This window comes from Larus michahellis, chromosome 4 (assembly GCF_964199755.1).
Source record: "Larus michahellis chromosome 4, bLarMic1.1, whole genome shotgun sequence".
Lineage (NCBI taxonomy): Eukaryota > Metazoa > Chordata > Aves > Charadriiformes > Laridae > Larus > Larus michahellis.
The window spans coordinates 20,233,608-20,248,795 of record NC_133899.1 but is presented as its reverse complement, the minus strand read 5'-3'; the positions used below and the strand labels follow the sequence as shown (position 1 = coordinate 20,248,795).

General features: G+C 49.3%; 1 protein-coding gene across 2 annotated transcripts in view; it reads right to left on the bottom strand.

The window, feature by feature from the left end:
- NECAB2 (N-terminal EF-hand calcium binding protein 2) overlaps positions 1-14,732 on the bottom strand; it is an 86,035-nt gene extending 71,303 nt beyond the window's left edge. The window contains exons 1-2 of one of the 2 annotated variants that reach the window (XR_012586544.1): positions 14,329-14,732; positions 5,509-5,533 (exon numbers count right to left, since the gene is read on the bottom strand). Coding sequence is in view for 1 of the 2 variants with exons in the window: in XM_074583192.1 (XP_074439293.1) it covers positions 5,509-5,533; positions 14,329-14,526 (223 nt within the window). In the remaining variant the exon portion in view is untranslated. The remainder of the gene's footprint in view (positions 1-5,508; positions 5,534-14,328) is intronic. The other variant, XM_074583192.1, reaches the window with a different exon arrangement.
- Between the last annotated feature and the right edge of the window lie 456 nt (positions 14,733-15,188).

Here is a 15,188-nt window from a genome sequence, read left to right as displayed (position 1 = left end):
CTGGAGATCTCAAGATAATAAAACTCCAGTTTTTGGGAAGCAACGTTTCTATAATGAATCGTTAGCAATTAGGCTGTTCTGTCAAAATAAAACTGTCGTAATCTTTCAAAGAGAATGCTGGGCTATTTAACTTATAATTGATTAACAACTTTCTAATGAGAGGATTAAAATACACAGTAGATAACTCAGATGACTGACAGCTCTGCTTCACCAGCCTAAAACAAGATGCCTCCATTTTCCTACCACATGCCAATTAAACGATTAAGTATTGTTTACTGGGACCGTGAGGATTACAAGACAGTAGGTGGATTTATTAGCAGAGAAAGGAAAAACACTCCTACACAGAAGAGAAAGATTATTTTGAATGACTAACAGCCATGCCCCTGCAAAGCATCACTAGAGCTAGCTGAATTATTCACTGCCAGAAGGTTCCACCCCAGCCCTTTGCCTTTTTTCAGACCATTTGCCAGTTTTTTCCAGATGTCTCCAATGTGTTCCCCATTTCAAGGTGGGCTCTCCAAAGTGTTTGCTGAGTTTATCACACAGATCGTTGTTAAGTCCAGATGCTTGGTATTATTGATGGAGGCAAGGCTGGGGACTTAGCTCGCATTAGGGACAGAATCTCACTTTTCTGGGGCAGGAGACCAAGACATTTTTTAATGAGCAAGAGCTGCCTCATTAGCAGTCTCTTAGTACCTGCAGGCACTGAATCAAGTCACCTTGAAACAAGTACCTGAACATGGCAGGAACAATAATGTGTTTTAGCATCTTGCACCAAGAACATCTGATTTTACATGAATTAACAATTCACGCCGAGGAGGGAAGGGGAGGAGGGAGAAGCTCTTGAATTCACACGCTCAGGCTCCATAGTTACCACGTCTGAACCAGCCACATTGCTTTAACACAACACGTGCCATTTTTACCAGGATGAGGAAAAAATAAAATAAAATAAAATCAAGATGCTGAAAACATTTAGAAATTTATGACCTCTATGACCATAGGAAGCTGCACACTAAATGCCACAATTCCTTAGGCTTACAATCCTCCCTTTGCCCTGTAGTTTGAGTGACCCTTTAATTATCTGATCTCTGGATGGCAAAAGTTAAATGGGATGTTCTAGTTAAACTAGATGGCAGGAGCTGAAGTTTTGTTCAGATTTCCCCCTCACCTGTTTCCGTAGGGCTCCTACACGGGTCCACGAGAGCAGCTTTAGCATCGCCGAGGAAAGCAAGAGTCACCAGTTCTGGGCAAAGCTGCCAACGCTCCCTGCACTGGGAGCTCCCTCCCCAGTGTGCCACCAGCACACAGCGCCGGATAACGATCCGTCTCAGCTGGTTAATTAAAAGGAGCAAAGTCCCTGCCAGATCAGAACCTCTGCAGGTGTGGAGACAGCAGAAGCCTGTTAACAGGGTGAAATATTTTGGGTAACCTGTGAGCTTGTGTTTTCAGCAGCCTGTCTGGGGCTCTGGGCCCTTTCCTGGGATTCTGACAAACATCTAGAAGTGTAAGATTTTCATTTTTCAGTGGAGGGCTGTGCCTGGCAGACGGGCCACCTGCGGTGAGACAGGCAAGCGGCAGGCTGATGCTTCCATTGTTCCTTGGAGCTGTACCAGGTAAAGCCATGAAAAGACTGAATTTCAACAAATCAATAAATTAAAGGCCAGAACGTCAAAGAGAAAATTGTGAAAAAGAGATCCCTAGGGATATTAAATGCAAAGATATTACCCTCTGGCTCTGGAAACCTCTGAGCCGCCGTTTGTGGGGAGGCTGTGCCAAGGGAAATATTCCTGCACGTCTCCTGCAGCGACTGCTGCGAGGGGCGGCCGTGGGAAGCCCTAACCCCAAAGGGCTGCAGGGGAACACACTGAGCTAATTACAATGAGTGGCAAACCCTGTTATCAAGAGTTAAGCAAATAGGAATGGCTGGGGAAGCTGGCCACCATGACTGACAGGTGTTCTCTTAAGGAGAAAAAAAAAACAAAAATCAGCATCAGGAAAAATGCAGGGAAAGGCACTGCAGGACATACAGTCCTTCAAGGAGACAGCCCCAAGATTATGGAAACAACCCTCCTCCGTGGGGTCGGAAAGCAGCTGCGCCGAGATTGACATATGCTCGGCCACCTCGCCTTGTAGGAGACAACGTGGGACGGAGCTGCCACTTCGGTCCAGACTGCTTTGTGACAGCCTGTTATACAGGTCATCAAAAGGAAAAGGCAGCATCCCGTTTGCCTGGCAGCGTCAGTCCCACAGAGAGCACCACCAGAGTTTTGTTGTCCAGGCATTGTAACTGTAGGTCACCTGCACTGCGAGCAATGAGAGTGGAAGCAGAGATGAACTCTTTCTTCAGAGAACATCTGGCCTCCATTGACAGAGCCAGCTGTGTCCCCCCCCTGCAGTGCCCAGCCAGGGTTAGGAAGAGGCAGGACAAATTTCAGAAGAGCAATTGGAGGTAGAAGCCTGGCCAGGGCTCGGGGGCACCTTTTGTGCCTGCGCTCAGAGCCTTTGGTTTCCTCTCCCCCTGCAAGCCCAGCGCTCAGACCTGCCGCTCCCCAGCAGTGACAGCTCTCACCCTGACCCACTCAAACTCCTGCCCCACACCATCTTTGGCAACGATCCACCAATTTAACCAGGCATCAGGGTAGGGCTTGTCCTGCTGGTGCCTGTTCACACCACCCCAAGCTGGTTATGGGTCCTGACACATCAGCCCATCACCGTTACACCCAATGCGGTAGCAGCTACCCAGTGGCAGACGTGTCACTGGCAGTCCACACTCATTTCAGCATTTTTGTGACCTAGACAAGAGCATCTCCAGTTCTTCCGATGCATGCAAGCATCCCTGTTTGAGTTTTAATTGGGATATTACTGGTTAACATGGAACAAAGATGTTCAGACAAACAGCACCCAGGGGAATACCTGCAAAGGAGTGGACACCTTTTCATGTCCTCACAGCATGGCCAACAAAAGAGACTGCTCATCCAGGAGCGGTGCTCCCCACGGGCATTACTTTACAGGGTACCTGGTCCCCAGAAGGGTACATCTGCTGGGCAGGACAGCAGCTCCATGGAGAGGTGTTTGGGTGCCCAGCGTGACTGATGGAGACCCCGAGGTCAGCTCTGGGGTATTAATCTCTGCCGCTTTGCTCACATCCGTACCCACTCCGGTCGAATGAGCAGGACAAGAAAATGCTTTTAAGCACCACGCTGTACCTGAGCCACTCGTTGTCTTCCTGTGCACATGCAGGGGAGTTATCCTGCCTGTTATCCACGTGGATCACTTCCTCAAGCCTTACAAAGGGAGACGACATCCAGGGAGAAGCCGGGCATATTTTTCCCCAGGGTAAGGGGCAGAGGTAAAAACAACAGGTTTGCTCTTGCTATTGGAAGCACCTTGTTTGGCTTTTGCCCATTGTTCATGCTAAAACACTGAAGGAGTGTTTGCCCGTCAGTTAGTAACAGCATATAACGTTGCAAAAACAGGAGCTTTGGATGGGTTTCAACAACAGCAAGGGAACTGGTCAGCAAAAGTCACCAGTTTTCCAAAGGTACATCCTTCTTCTCAGAGACCCACCACAAGGCCGGACCCAGCAGGTCCAAAGGCTCATCGTTTCCCCATGTTGTCACCCACACCACAACACACAGACTCACAAGCTTGTCACTGGCACCTACCAAACACACCAAAAGAACTGTCCCTGTGGTGAGAGCTGCACTAAAATTTAACCCCCACAACCTTGTGATGTGGTAACCCCACCAAAATGGCAGCTTCGCCCTCTTGGCTGGGTTGAAAGACGTGTCTGTCTGCCCGTGGCAGGCAGCAGCTCCTTCCATCGTGCCGCAGTGAGCGAGGAACAACAAAGCTTCAAGAGCAACTTCTGAGTTGCTCTACTCGCCCACCCTAGAAAGGCCTTAATAATGGCACAACAGCCAAGACAAGATTTTGTACTTTGAGTTCCAATTCTTCAGCCCCATGGCAGCTGTTATGAATTTAATTGAGACTGAAACAAAAGCGCAGCATCATTCGGCAGAGTTTGAAAAGCAGTCACTGGAAGTAACTACATCAAGACCAGCACATCCTTTCAAGCTTCGTTCAGCCGAGTAACATTTGTTGTAGAAAAGAAAAACCCCTGCTTTTGGTTTCAGCTGCCCTACACGGAGGCTGTAATGGGAAGTGGAAGGAGGCTCCAGCAGGAGGGAGGCTAAACGCAGGCTCAGCAAGGAACAGTTTCACAGGTCGAGGTCTGGAGTTGTATTTTCAACTTCAGACTGAGATGGGAATAACCAAGCAGAGGTTTTAACCCGGTATCTGCATCTCACCAGAAGTCTGACGGGGAGCGAGCGGCAGGTAAGCCTTCATGACCACCTGGCGACCCCGGCACTCGGCGCCACGGGGCGGGCACCAGCCAGCAGAGAGCAAGCAGGCAGCCTCTCTCAGCGCCTACATCGCATACTTCGTCCAGCAAAACCTCCGGGTCTCCAATTATGCAACAATTAAGTGCTCGGGATGCTGTGAAGTATGACAGCCTGGGTGTTAAGAGCACAAATTCATTTTTTCCCCAGAAATCAGCATTTGGAGTGCTCTCCCCCCACACCAGCCCCCCCTCCCCAGCACTCCCATTTCAATGGCTTATTACTGTCGATTGTTATAACCAAACGTCCGTGTTAATTGGTCATTTACTGCTTATGTGCCAGCCAGCTCACAGCGTCCTTCACTGAGGGCAGTGATCAGACCCACAGGCTCTTGCAGAAATCGGGCACCTCCCTTTTAAATCTGGCTGGGACGAACCAGACTCTCCCCTGTGCTCCTCTGCACAAGCCTCCCACCTGTCCCTCCGCACACACACTCTGGTTTGACGCATATTTAATTTTCTCGTACAACAGGGAAAGAACGGAGACTAGGTCTTGGGATTTTAGCTAGGGGCTAAAATCAGATTGCTTGTCGGAGATCCTGGGACTGGACCCTGCTGCTGTTTTTCCCCATAACTACGTTATCTCACAGCGCAACAGCTCTCTCCTATCAGGATCCCAAGTCATCTAAAGACGACTCCTCCCTGTTATTCCCCAAACCGGGACAAGATTAGGCTTCAGCAAAGTTGGTCAGCTTTCTAAAGGCACAGGCTGAACACACACACCAGTACACCCTCAACATGTGTGTCCACATCCTTCAGGAACCAGACTAATATTCACAGATCGGATCAGTTTTGCAAAGCTATTCCAAGATTACCAAGAGGTGGATCCTTACTTACTACTTAACTGTGATTTTTTTTTTTTTTTGGTGAAATTGCCCCAAACCTGGCAGATGTTGCCACGCCAACTTGCACACTAGTATCACGTCCGCTCTAAGAATATATCTCAGCCAAAGAAACAACAATACTTTTTCCGAGGCTTAAAACATACCAGCATCAGGCCCAGTAAACTGAAGGACATTTAAACCATTAGATGTTACTATGACAAAACATGGTAATACTGACAAAAGTTCAATTAAGAAATGTGAAAGATGAATGCACAGACTTACCATTTTTGTCAGCTCTTCTGAAAATCTAGAATTGAAAGAGAAAGAGAGAAACATTTTTACTATGTTGTTCAACTTGAAAGGGTGAAGACCTTAGAAGCAAGACCATGTTCTACCCCACATGATGGACAACGACCTCCAGGAAGAGTACCCACCAGTTTGGCTTTGGACTGTAGTCCAAAGTAGAAAAGGAGCTAACTAGCAAAATAAAGATAAGGCAAAACAGCAGTTCCAGCATTTCCCATCTCCCTCACAGAGGAAAACCAGAAACATAGATCCAACACAAGGGAAAAAAAAAAAAAGCCTACGACAGCTATGCAGCAAGCCCAGCCAATTTCTCTAGCATTGATAATATCTCTTAAACCAAGTTTCACAGTTCTGCACTTCTGAAACAAATTATTTACTATTTTTTTTTTTCTTTTAAAAAGCAAGTTTCCTGCGTAGGAAGGAGATTATATTTAGACTTAAAACTACAGTGTGGAGGAACAGCCCACAGAGAGGAATCAGATAGCCCTTTCAGAAGAAAAAAAAAATAAATAAAAAAAATTGGGATAACGTGTAGTACAGTAGAATTTGCCAGGGAGAAAGACAGAAGCAACTGCTATTTTTCTGACTAGTCACGTCTTAGGAATAGCCCCCTGATAGAATGCAATTAATAGCAAAAGATTTGTGCAAGGGCTGAAATGTTATCGGTTCCTGCCAAAAACAGCTGCTAGCACAGGTTTGGCCATAAATTACCAAAAAATTAACATGCTCATAAGCTGGGCAGAAAAGGAAGAACATTCTTGTCGTCTCTTCAGACCTGACCCTATTAATTTGAGCAAGAGCGGAGATTTGGCTGTACAAAGAAATTTCCCTGTGGAGGGAATAAAAGCACCAGCAGGACAGATCAGAGTCAGCCGTAAAATGGAATCTCTTATTTTCTGGGTCATAAAATCATTAAAAAAAAAAAATCAGAAGAGAAACCGCTGCACAAAACAAGAAAGCCAAGAGACAAATTGAATTGCAGAATGTGCTATTTAAGTGAATATGGCTTAATCAAGCAGCATTAATCATTCTTTTGCCCAAGGTTCTTCGGAGGCTGCATAGGGCAAAGTCAAAGCTGGACATTCTGGCATAGTTCAGCAGAGGCAAACACCCCCTGCTTAAGCCCAACCCAAATGGTGGGGTCACCAAGCCCCAGCTTCAAGAGGGGGTCAGAAAATCCCTACCAGAATTTCGGTTTGCGACCACTCCAAAACTGCTTACTTCTTGGGCTGACCTCTTCCGACCTTTTTTTTGTTTTGTTTTTAGGGCAATTAGAAGGTTTTGGGGAAAATCCTACACCTGGCTCCATACTTACGGACTTCACTGGGGTTAAATATAGATTTTGAAGGAAGAACCAGTCACAGCTTGTCTACAGGAAGTAAGAACGAAGCCACGCAGGACAAGCAGGACCTCAGCCAGCCCCCTGGCTTTGGCACACATCACCCATCTGCCCACAACATGCCCTGCCAACAGTATGAAGTATTCCTCTTCTCCCAGCTTGGACACCCCAGCTCCTCACTCCCCCTGAGCACCTCCGGATGAGGCACTTTTCTTTCTAGATGCTGATTTTTTCTGGTTTTTTTTTTTTGTTGTTGTTGTTTCATCACCACATCCCTCCATTACCGTTCCCGCTGCTTTGAAACAAAGACATCACATCACGTCTAACGCAGAAGCGGTGATGTCTATTTTAAGGTCCTGTGGGACATCACCACCCCACTAAGCACAACTGGCAGAGGGAGAACGCGAAGGCAAAACGTAGCTTAAAGTGGGAGAAAGGCTCAATCTGCAGCATTTTGCACTGTGGAACCACCAACCTCGCAAGGAACTCTCATAGCAAAAGCGGGGGGAATTAAGAAATGGAAGAAATGTTGAGATATGTAAGAATTGATGCACAGCTTCACTAAGTGAACTTCTTAGGGCTTTAAACCCCCCAGGTACTCCTAGAAAGTATGACTATTTGTAAATGAACCGGTTTGATGGAAGACCACATCAGCTCCGTTACCTACCAAGGATTATTCTACAGGACCAAGCTGTTTAGTTTTTATTGCTAATGAGCAAGATTTATTCTTCCAACTTAATTGGACCACCTAAAAATTTGCACGCATACAAAAAATTTAAAACAGGACACCCCAGCGGGAAAGTCATTTCAGATAAAGTCATCTGTCAACACAGGGAGGCAGTACATCAAGGTATGAACACTGGAACGAGCATCGGGAGGCTGACAAAAACACAACATACTCTGTGATAACTCGGTAACGCTGCCAAAATCACAGCTTTTGTGAAGACCCAACTCCAGCTCAGCAAAGAACAGTGCCCTCCCACACACAACCTGAAGATGCCCTCCTTTCACCTCTTGAATTAGCTGTTCCGCTGCAGGAGGGATGCGGCAAGGGAAAGGTAAGGTAAGGGGAAGAATTAAAGGAAGGGAAGATTTTACACCTTTTGGAAGGGGAAAGGCGTAGGACCTGGTGATGGAAGGGAAACTGCAGCCCCTCACACTGGAGAGGGGCAAACCCCTGAGGGCAGCTCGGTGCCAGGCTCCCAGGGAGCTCGGGGAAAGGGAACCACCGAGCAGCTCCGGGAAGAAGGGAATATACACAAGGAGGATGCCACGCCACCTCCAACACAGAGGCTGCAAAGCTGGCCCGCCCCACGGCCGCTCTCTGCGGTGACTCCGTGGGTGCGATTCTGGCTCAGCAGCAGAAGTCGCTGAGACTCAGTGAAGGCAGAGCTGAGAGAGGGTGGAGGCCATGAAATATTGATGGAGGAAGGCCCTGTCCTACCATGCGCTGGGTGGCGATTGGCTTCCTGCCTCGCCGCCCCGGCCCGGGACCGTCCCCAGTGGCCTGAACGGGGATGCTCTTTCCGCTCCGTCACCCCCAGCTCTCCAACCGCCAGGGCAACACGCCACCTTCAGAGGATAAACGAGAAATTATCCGGTCCAAAAAGTACTGCAGCAACCATCTCCCCCACTGGCTAACGCTTTTATTACAGGAGTCTCCTGAAGCCCCAGGCGGAGCTGCACACTGAGCCCACGGGATGCCCACAGTATGGACCAGATTAACCCATTTTATAGGATTTACACAGGCAATGCACGCGGTTTGCTGCCTGCAGCATACTCATTCCATTTACCAGGTGTTTAGATGAATATAAAATCTATTGTATTTAGAATCCCCGGTGAAGATTTATAATAGCTTTTTAAAAAAAATGTACATTTTTGCTGTACTCCGAAATGGCTACTACAGATATTTGGCTGGCAGAAGTAAGCAATTCAAAACGCTAGCATTTTAATAATAATAAACTTGAAAAAAAAAAGAATTGGTGATTTCAAGTTTCGAATTTAAACATTCAGTTCTGCCTGCTCAAAGCTCCTGGATGAGAACGTGCCACGCTGGAGGCAGCTTCAAAGAGGTTTTCTCAGCAATTTTATTGAATTCACACAAGCACTCCCCTAACAAGACTAAGAATTATTACAGAGTTTGTAGAGTTTATTATCCCTTCAGCAGGTTAATATGATGTTGATTTCAAATAGAGTGCAACCGAGCTAGAATTTCGTTTTCCATCATAATCTCGGCGCAGAATTGAGGACAAACACAACCTAAGTCTCCTGGGTGAGGAAAGCCTATGGATGAGAAAGCATCCAGATACACAGAGGTACATAAAACCCCAGCTGATCTGATCGCTATGTTCCTACATTCCTGTTCTTCCTGGGTTTTTTTTTTCCCTGGGGTTTTTTCCTTCTCCCCCCTGCCCCTTCCTCCCCAAGAGGAGAGCAGTTTACACCATGTCCTAGCTCCTCCTTTCACCCTTACCTTCTCCTTAGACTTTCCCCTGTTGTCCTAAATAAAAGTTTCACGCGATAGGCAAGAGTGCGTTCCATGTTACCACCTTCACAGCCCTAGAAGCTACTTTTCCACCAGCATCAGCCCTTGGTACAGCTCCCTTTCAAGCACCTGCTTACACTGGAAACAGCATCATTGACAAAAGAGCTGGAAAACTCTGACAGTTTTTTAGAGGCACCTTACCAGAGTCTTTGAGAAAACGTAACTCACTTACAAAAAAAAAAAAAAGACTCAAAGCCAAACTCAGGCCTAAAAATCAAAAGTGTAATAGGTTAAACATAGGAGCAAAGGGGCTGCCTAGAACTGAAAAATCCAAGTTGACTCCAAATGAGGAAAATAGACAGGGAGGTATATCCTGGTCGTTAAATACAAGAGTATGGGAGGGCATGCTAAAACGATCTTGAGAAGCAACAAGTAAATGGTATGAAAACTATTACAAGCCTTTTCAAATGTATCAGAAGCAGGAAGCCCGTCAGAGTTGGACAGGTACACAAGGTGCAGAATAGATGCTCAGAGATCTACGTTTGGAAATGCACCCTTGGCACAAACCAAATTCTCTGTATCTTCTATCCAAACACTTCACTCAGTCTCATGGGGATGAAGTACAAATCAGATTTGGCTACGTAAGAGAGGGTGCAAGAGCAGCCATAAGCAGGAGAGCTGGATTTGAAATGATCTTTCTGACCCTGCCGAAGAAGGAAAGAGGCAGACAAGGATCAAAATTAGTTTTCAGCAAAAGACAGAGCAGATTAAACAAAAAGCTTCATCTGGCCTGAAATGAATGGCACTGCTTTCTTCACGGACATTTAAAATAAAGCCAAAAAGCAATTCACCCACTCGCTATGGGCAAAGCCAGAAAGGCGGCAGAGATGTCACCATCCCTTGGAGCGCACGGTCCTGCCACGGGGATGCTCACCCATACCCGAGGCTGACCCTCGAGTAAGGGCAGTCAGTAAGTCGGCACTGAAGTACTCCCAGACAGAGCGATACCTGTCTAGACATTTCCACGCCGTGGGAGCCATCCACAGCGGCTCCCTATTGCACGTGGACTCATCCACACTCAGCAAATACGGTCTAGTACAGGCTTATCCCCCACACACGCTATATTCTCCCTTCCATAAGTCTTGTGACATTTGCAGATTTGTTCTGGACTGGAAATGCCACCACCGCCACACGTGGACTCGAGCAGCACCTGTGAGAGTTTCAGCTTCCTTAGGACAAAGGGGTTTTGTCCTCGGGGATGTAGGGAGAAGCTCAGAGCCTTTGGAGGGCATCTTCAAGCAGCCCAGAGGGCAGATAGAGAACGCAGCATTACCATGAGCTGTGGATAGGCGCTAGTTGTCTACAGCAAATTGCACGCGCTGCCAACCCTGAGCCCTTGGCTCTTGCAGGCGGAGACGGTGCAATCCAGAGCCACGGAGCAAACAACAGCAGCAACACCCGAGGGCGAGTGCAGGACGGGTGCAGGCCCTTTGCTCAACCCCAGCTCCTTACGCTGATTTGACTGACGCTGTCAGAGCTGACCATTAAATGAAAAATGATGCTTTCCAGGTTGCTGGAGTGACACATCACCTCCATTTGATCTACTACCGCCACTGAAGAGCATCTATCACTTCCTAGTTTTACTTGCTGCCTATTTTAGGCAACGCTTAGGACTCGCGTATCTTCTTCATTAGTTTGTACAAAGGGCTTAGTTAATCTGCAGTTTTAGCCATTTTTTACACTTGGAAATCGATGATTTTGAGATGAACTAATAAACATTATTCAACCTTTTTAACTGTTACCTAAAAAGACGCAAGCAAAATAAAAGAAAAATACTGAGAACAGCCTCCAAATGGCAGTAGCCAGGTTGATGGCAGAAGGCATCCAACCCCTTTGTTGTATTTTGTTCTTCCCCAGCCTTCAGTTTGCCCCACAACGCCACAATTTTGTTTCTTTGGTGGAAAGGGCGTAGGGAACTTTGTACTGACCCACCAGCCACCCTCACGGTCTGGAGGAGCCCAAACAAGCATGTTGGGGATGGCTGAGTCAAAAGAAAGCCGGAACAGAAGAGGAAGAAAAAGTGACTAAGGTACCATTAGCGTCAGCGTCATCTTATCTAATTCATAGCCAAAACCAAGCTTAATCCTCCTTCCCCAGCCCCCGATCAACTGCCTACATAGCACACCAGGCGCATGCAAATGCGTTAGTTAAATATAAAAATCTTACAGGTCTTTTACTTCATCCCCACCCACCGAGGAGCCGGGCTGGGACTCGCTGCTTCCCCAGCACATCCACATAACACAAGAACTTGAAGGAGTTAAGCAGAAAATACGTTCCTATCCTTGAGGATTCAGGGTGATCCTTGTTACTTTCCTGCTAATGTGTGAAAATTAACCTAAATGCGCGTTCCCGTGTTTCAGCTCGTTGTATGAAAGGGAGGGTCTGGCCGTGCGCTTGGAGAGCCTCTTACAGCGGAGCCACGGCTTCAATTGACGTTTCTATTGGAACCACAGAAAAAGGAGAGGAGCAAGTTCTAAGGGAGGAGGGGAGGAAAAAAAAAAAAAAAACAAACCAACCCTCAAACCTTATATTTCCAGCATCCATTTCTACTTTCAGCAAGTGAGAAAGGGCTCCCAGACCCATTGTGAAAGGGGAAAAAGGATCAGGAGCTGCACACCCAGCTCTATTGTATTTCCTACCGGTTAAGCCATTCTGAAAGTCCGTGGCTCATTTTCTCAGCTCAAACCTCAAAGTGGGGGGAAAAAAACGTCCATTATACGATGGTAAAGTTGAACAGATAAGATACCATTTTCGTGGAAAAACAGTCCTAACTCAAGAACCTCTTGCATAAATTTAACATTGCTTCCCAATTGCATTTATGCTCTTGAAGCCCAGATTCTTGTAAAATTTTGGTAATTTCAGGGCAGGTTAAAAAAAAAAAAAAAAAAAAAAAAAAAAAGGAGAGAAAGGAAAGAGAAGCAAGCTAACTTAAAAGACGTAAGGGTATTAGTTTCATTTGTCATTTCAGTTTCCCCATGAAGCAGCATTTCCTACAGCTGGCAGTTGCCCGCCGGCCGGCCCGTTTCATCCATCCCGCTCTGCTCTCCGAGCTGCTTTCAACAGACACAGCTGGAGCGGTTGGTTCAGGGAACCGAAATGCCTATCAGCCCAGGGTGCTCAGAGATGTAATGAGTTTTGGACTCACCAGCCCATGCCAATGCCTACCAGGGACGAGGTAGAAGATTCAGCAATTACTTAGAAAATGCAAGGGCTCACCTGGAAGAGCTACAACTGCCTAACTCTGAGGAGGCTGGAGGAGAGCATGAGTTATCCTTTACTACAGCCAATGCCTCAGTAGCTTATTTTTGCATTCACTAAGTTGTTGGGGTTTTTTTAAAGCTAGGAGATAGCAAAGCTGAGGATCTATGTGTTTAATTACTAGATACTGCAAGAAGACTGTGTAATTACAGCATTTGCACTCCGGCTGATTCCACCCGGTTCTCCCAATTCATTTAAGTGCAAATAGCCTCGTTAGCTCCCTAATCAGGAAGTCTATAAATACAACAGCCGAGGCACTAAGCACACCCCTGCCTGCCCCCCCACACCTGGGTAAGGGAACCCCAGGTCCCAGGCACTTGCAGACATCCAGGACCACGCTGCCTGGCTCCCGCTCCACCGTCCCTCTCACCTGCAGCCCTTCAGGGACGGGGGTCAAGGACCTGGGGCCGATGCAGGACCTGGGAGCACCCCTGTGCACAGCTAAGCTGGGGGCAACCCACCGTGCAAGACTGGGGGGGTCTGCAGCACCTGGAGCCCTGCATCCCCATCTGGTCAAGCTAATATCACAATTAAGGAGCCAGGGTGCATCCCCATCCACCTGCTCCAGGGGCTGCAGAAACTGGGAAAGGGATAAAGGACTTGGGGTGCACCCCTATGCCCAGCCAGTCCAGAGGGTGCAGAAACCGGGTGCATCCCCACACCCAGCAAGCCCAGGGGTGCAGGATCCTGGCAAGCAGATAAAGGATACAGGCTGCATCTCCATGCCCAGCGGGTCAAAATTAAAACATGCAGGATCCAGGCTGGATTTTCACGCAGAGCCACTTTGGGGGTGCAGGACCCAGAGCGCACCCCCATGACAAGCCATCCTGGGAGGTGCAGGACCAAGGTGCATCTTACTCCCAATTGTCCCAGAGTGTGGAGGGCAAAGGGATGCAGGACCTGAACTGCACCCCTAGTACCCAGCCAGTCCGGGAGGTGCAAGAGCTGGACAAGTGGATGCAGGACCCAGGTTTCACCCCAATCCCCAGCCAGCCCAGGGGCGCAGGACCTGGAAAAGAGGTTGCCAGATCTGGGCTGCACAGCTTCACCCAGCCAGTCCGGGAGATGCAGGACCTGGGCTGTACCCCGTCCCCAACCGGCCGGGGGTGCAGGACTCGAGGAATAACCCTGATGCCAAGCCGACCGGGGGGTGCAGGATCCGGCAACAAGGGTGAGGAGCCGCTGTGCACTCCTGTGCCCATGCAGCCTCTGCGGGTGCGGGATCTGGGCAAGAGGGTACAGGAACCGGGGTGCAGCCTCTTGCCCAGCTGGTCCGGGAGATGCTGGACCCAGGCGTAGTCCCTCGGATGCGGAACTCGGGAAATAACGCCGATCCCAAGCTGGCTGGATGGGTGCAGGACCCGGGACACGGGCAAAAGGCTGCGGGACCCGGGCTTCCCCCTTATGCCCACTGGGTCCGTGGCTGCGGGACCCGTGCAAGGGGACAGGACGCACCCCCGTGCCCACCCAGTCGAGGGTGGCAGGACCCGGGATATAACCCGTCCCCAACCGGTCCATGAGGGTGCAGGACCCGAGGAATACCCCCGATCCCGAGCGGGTGCCGGATGCGGGCAGGGGGAACGGCCGGAGCCGGCATGCGGGTGCGGGATGAGGACCGCGGGGTGCATCCCCGGCGGCCGGGGGGACCACTCACATCGAGGATGACGGAGGTGCCCTTCCTCTGCGCGGCGGCGGCGCCCGGGTTGAGCAGCTCCCGCTCGGCGACCGCCTTGTCGCCCATCCTGGCCACCACCCAGCGCAGCAGCCCGTCCAGCCCGCGGAGCGCCGGCGGAGGCTTGCGCAGCAGCCTCTGCACGCCCGCCCGGCAGTAGCGCGCTGCCTGCTCGCACATCGCTCAGCCCGGCCTCATGCCGGAGCTGGGGACTCCCCCCTCCTCCTCCTCCTCCTCCTCCCCCTCCTCCTCCCACCGCCACACGGCGGGCAGCGGGCAGGGGCGGGCCCGCGGGGGGACCCGGGGGGATTTTTGGGGTGGGGGTAGGTCGCCCCGGAGTAGCCCCGCTGGGTGCTGCCTGGGTGCTCCCACCCCCATACAGCCCCCCCCCACCCCGCTCCAACACAAACCATCCTTTTAGGCATTTTCGGTCTAAAATGAGTGTTCCTATGGCATGTCCTCTCCCCGCTGCAGCCTCCCTAACCCCACAACAGATTTTAGCAGTTCTTTGCAAGGACAGCAGGGAACAAATTTCTTGCTAGGAAAATAAAACTTGCCCCTGACCCCCTACCCCAACTCCAAAAAGCCCCTATACGACGAATAGCCAGCGATTCCAGCTGGGGTACTGCAGCATGCATGGCTACAGAGATAATCACAGCATTCAGACGGACAAACATTTCCAATCCTGGAATTCTGTATTACGGGGATATTCCTTTGGGATACTCCTGTGCTCACCTACACAGATCAAGATCTAGACTTGCAGTAGAGGCAGTAAGTCTTCTGGCCAAAATGACACTAAATCTTGCCCTCCACACTTGAGGAGATGGTCCCAGTTCGAGTTC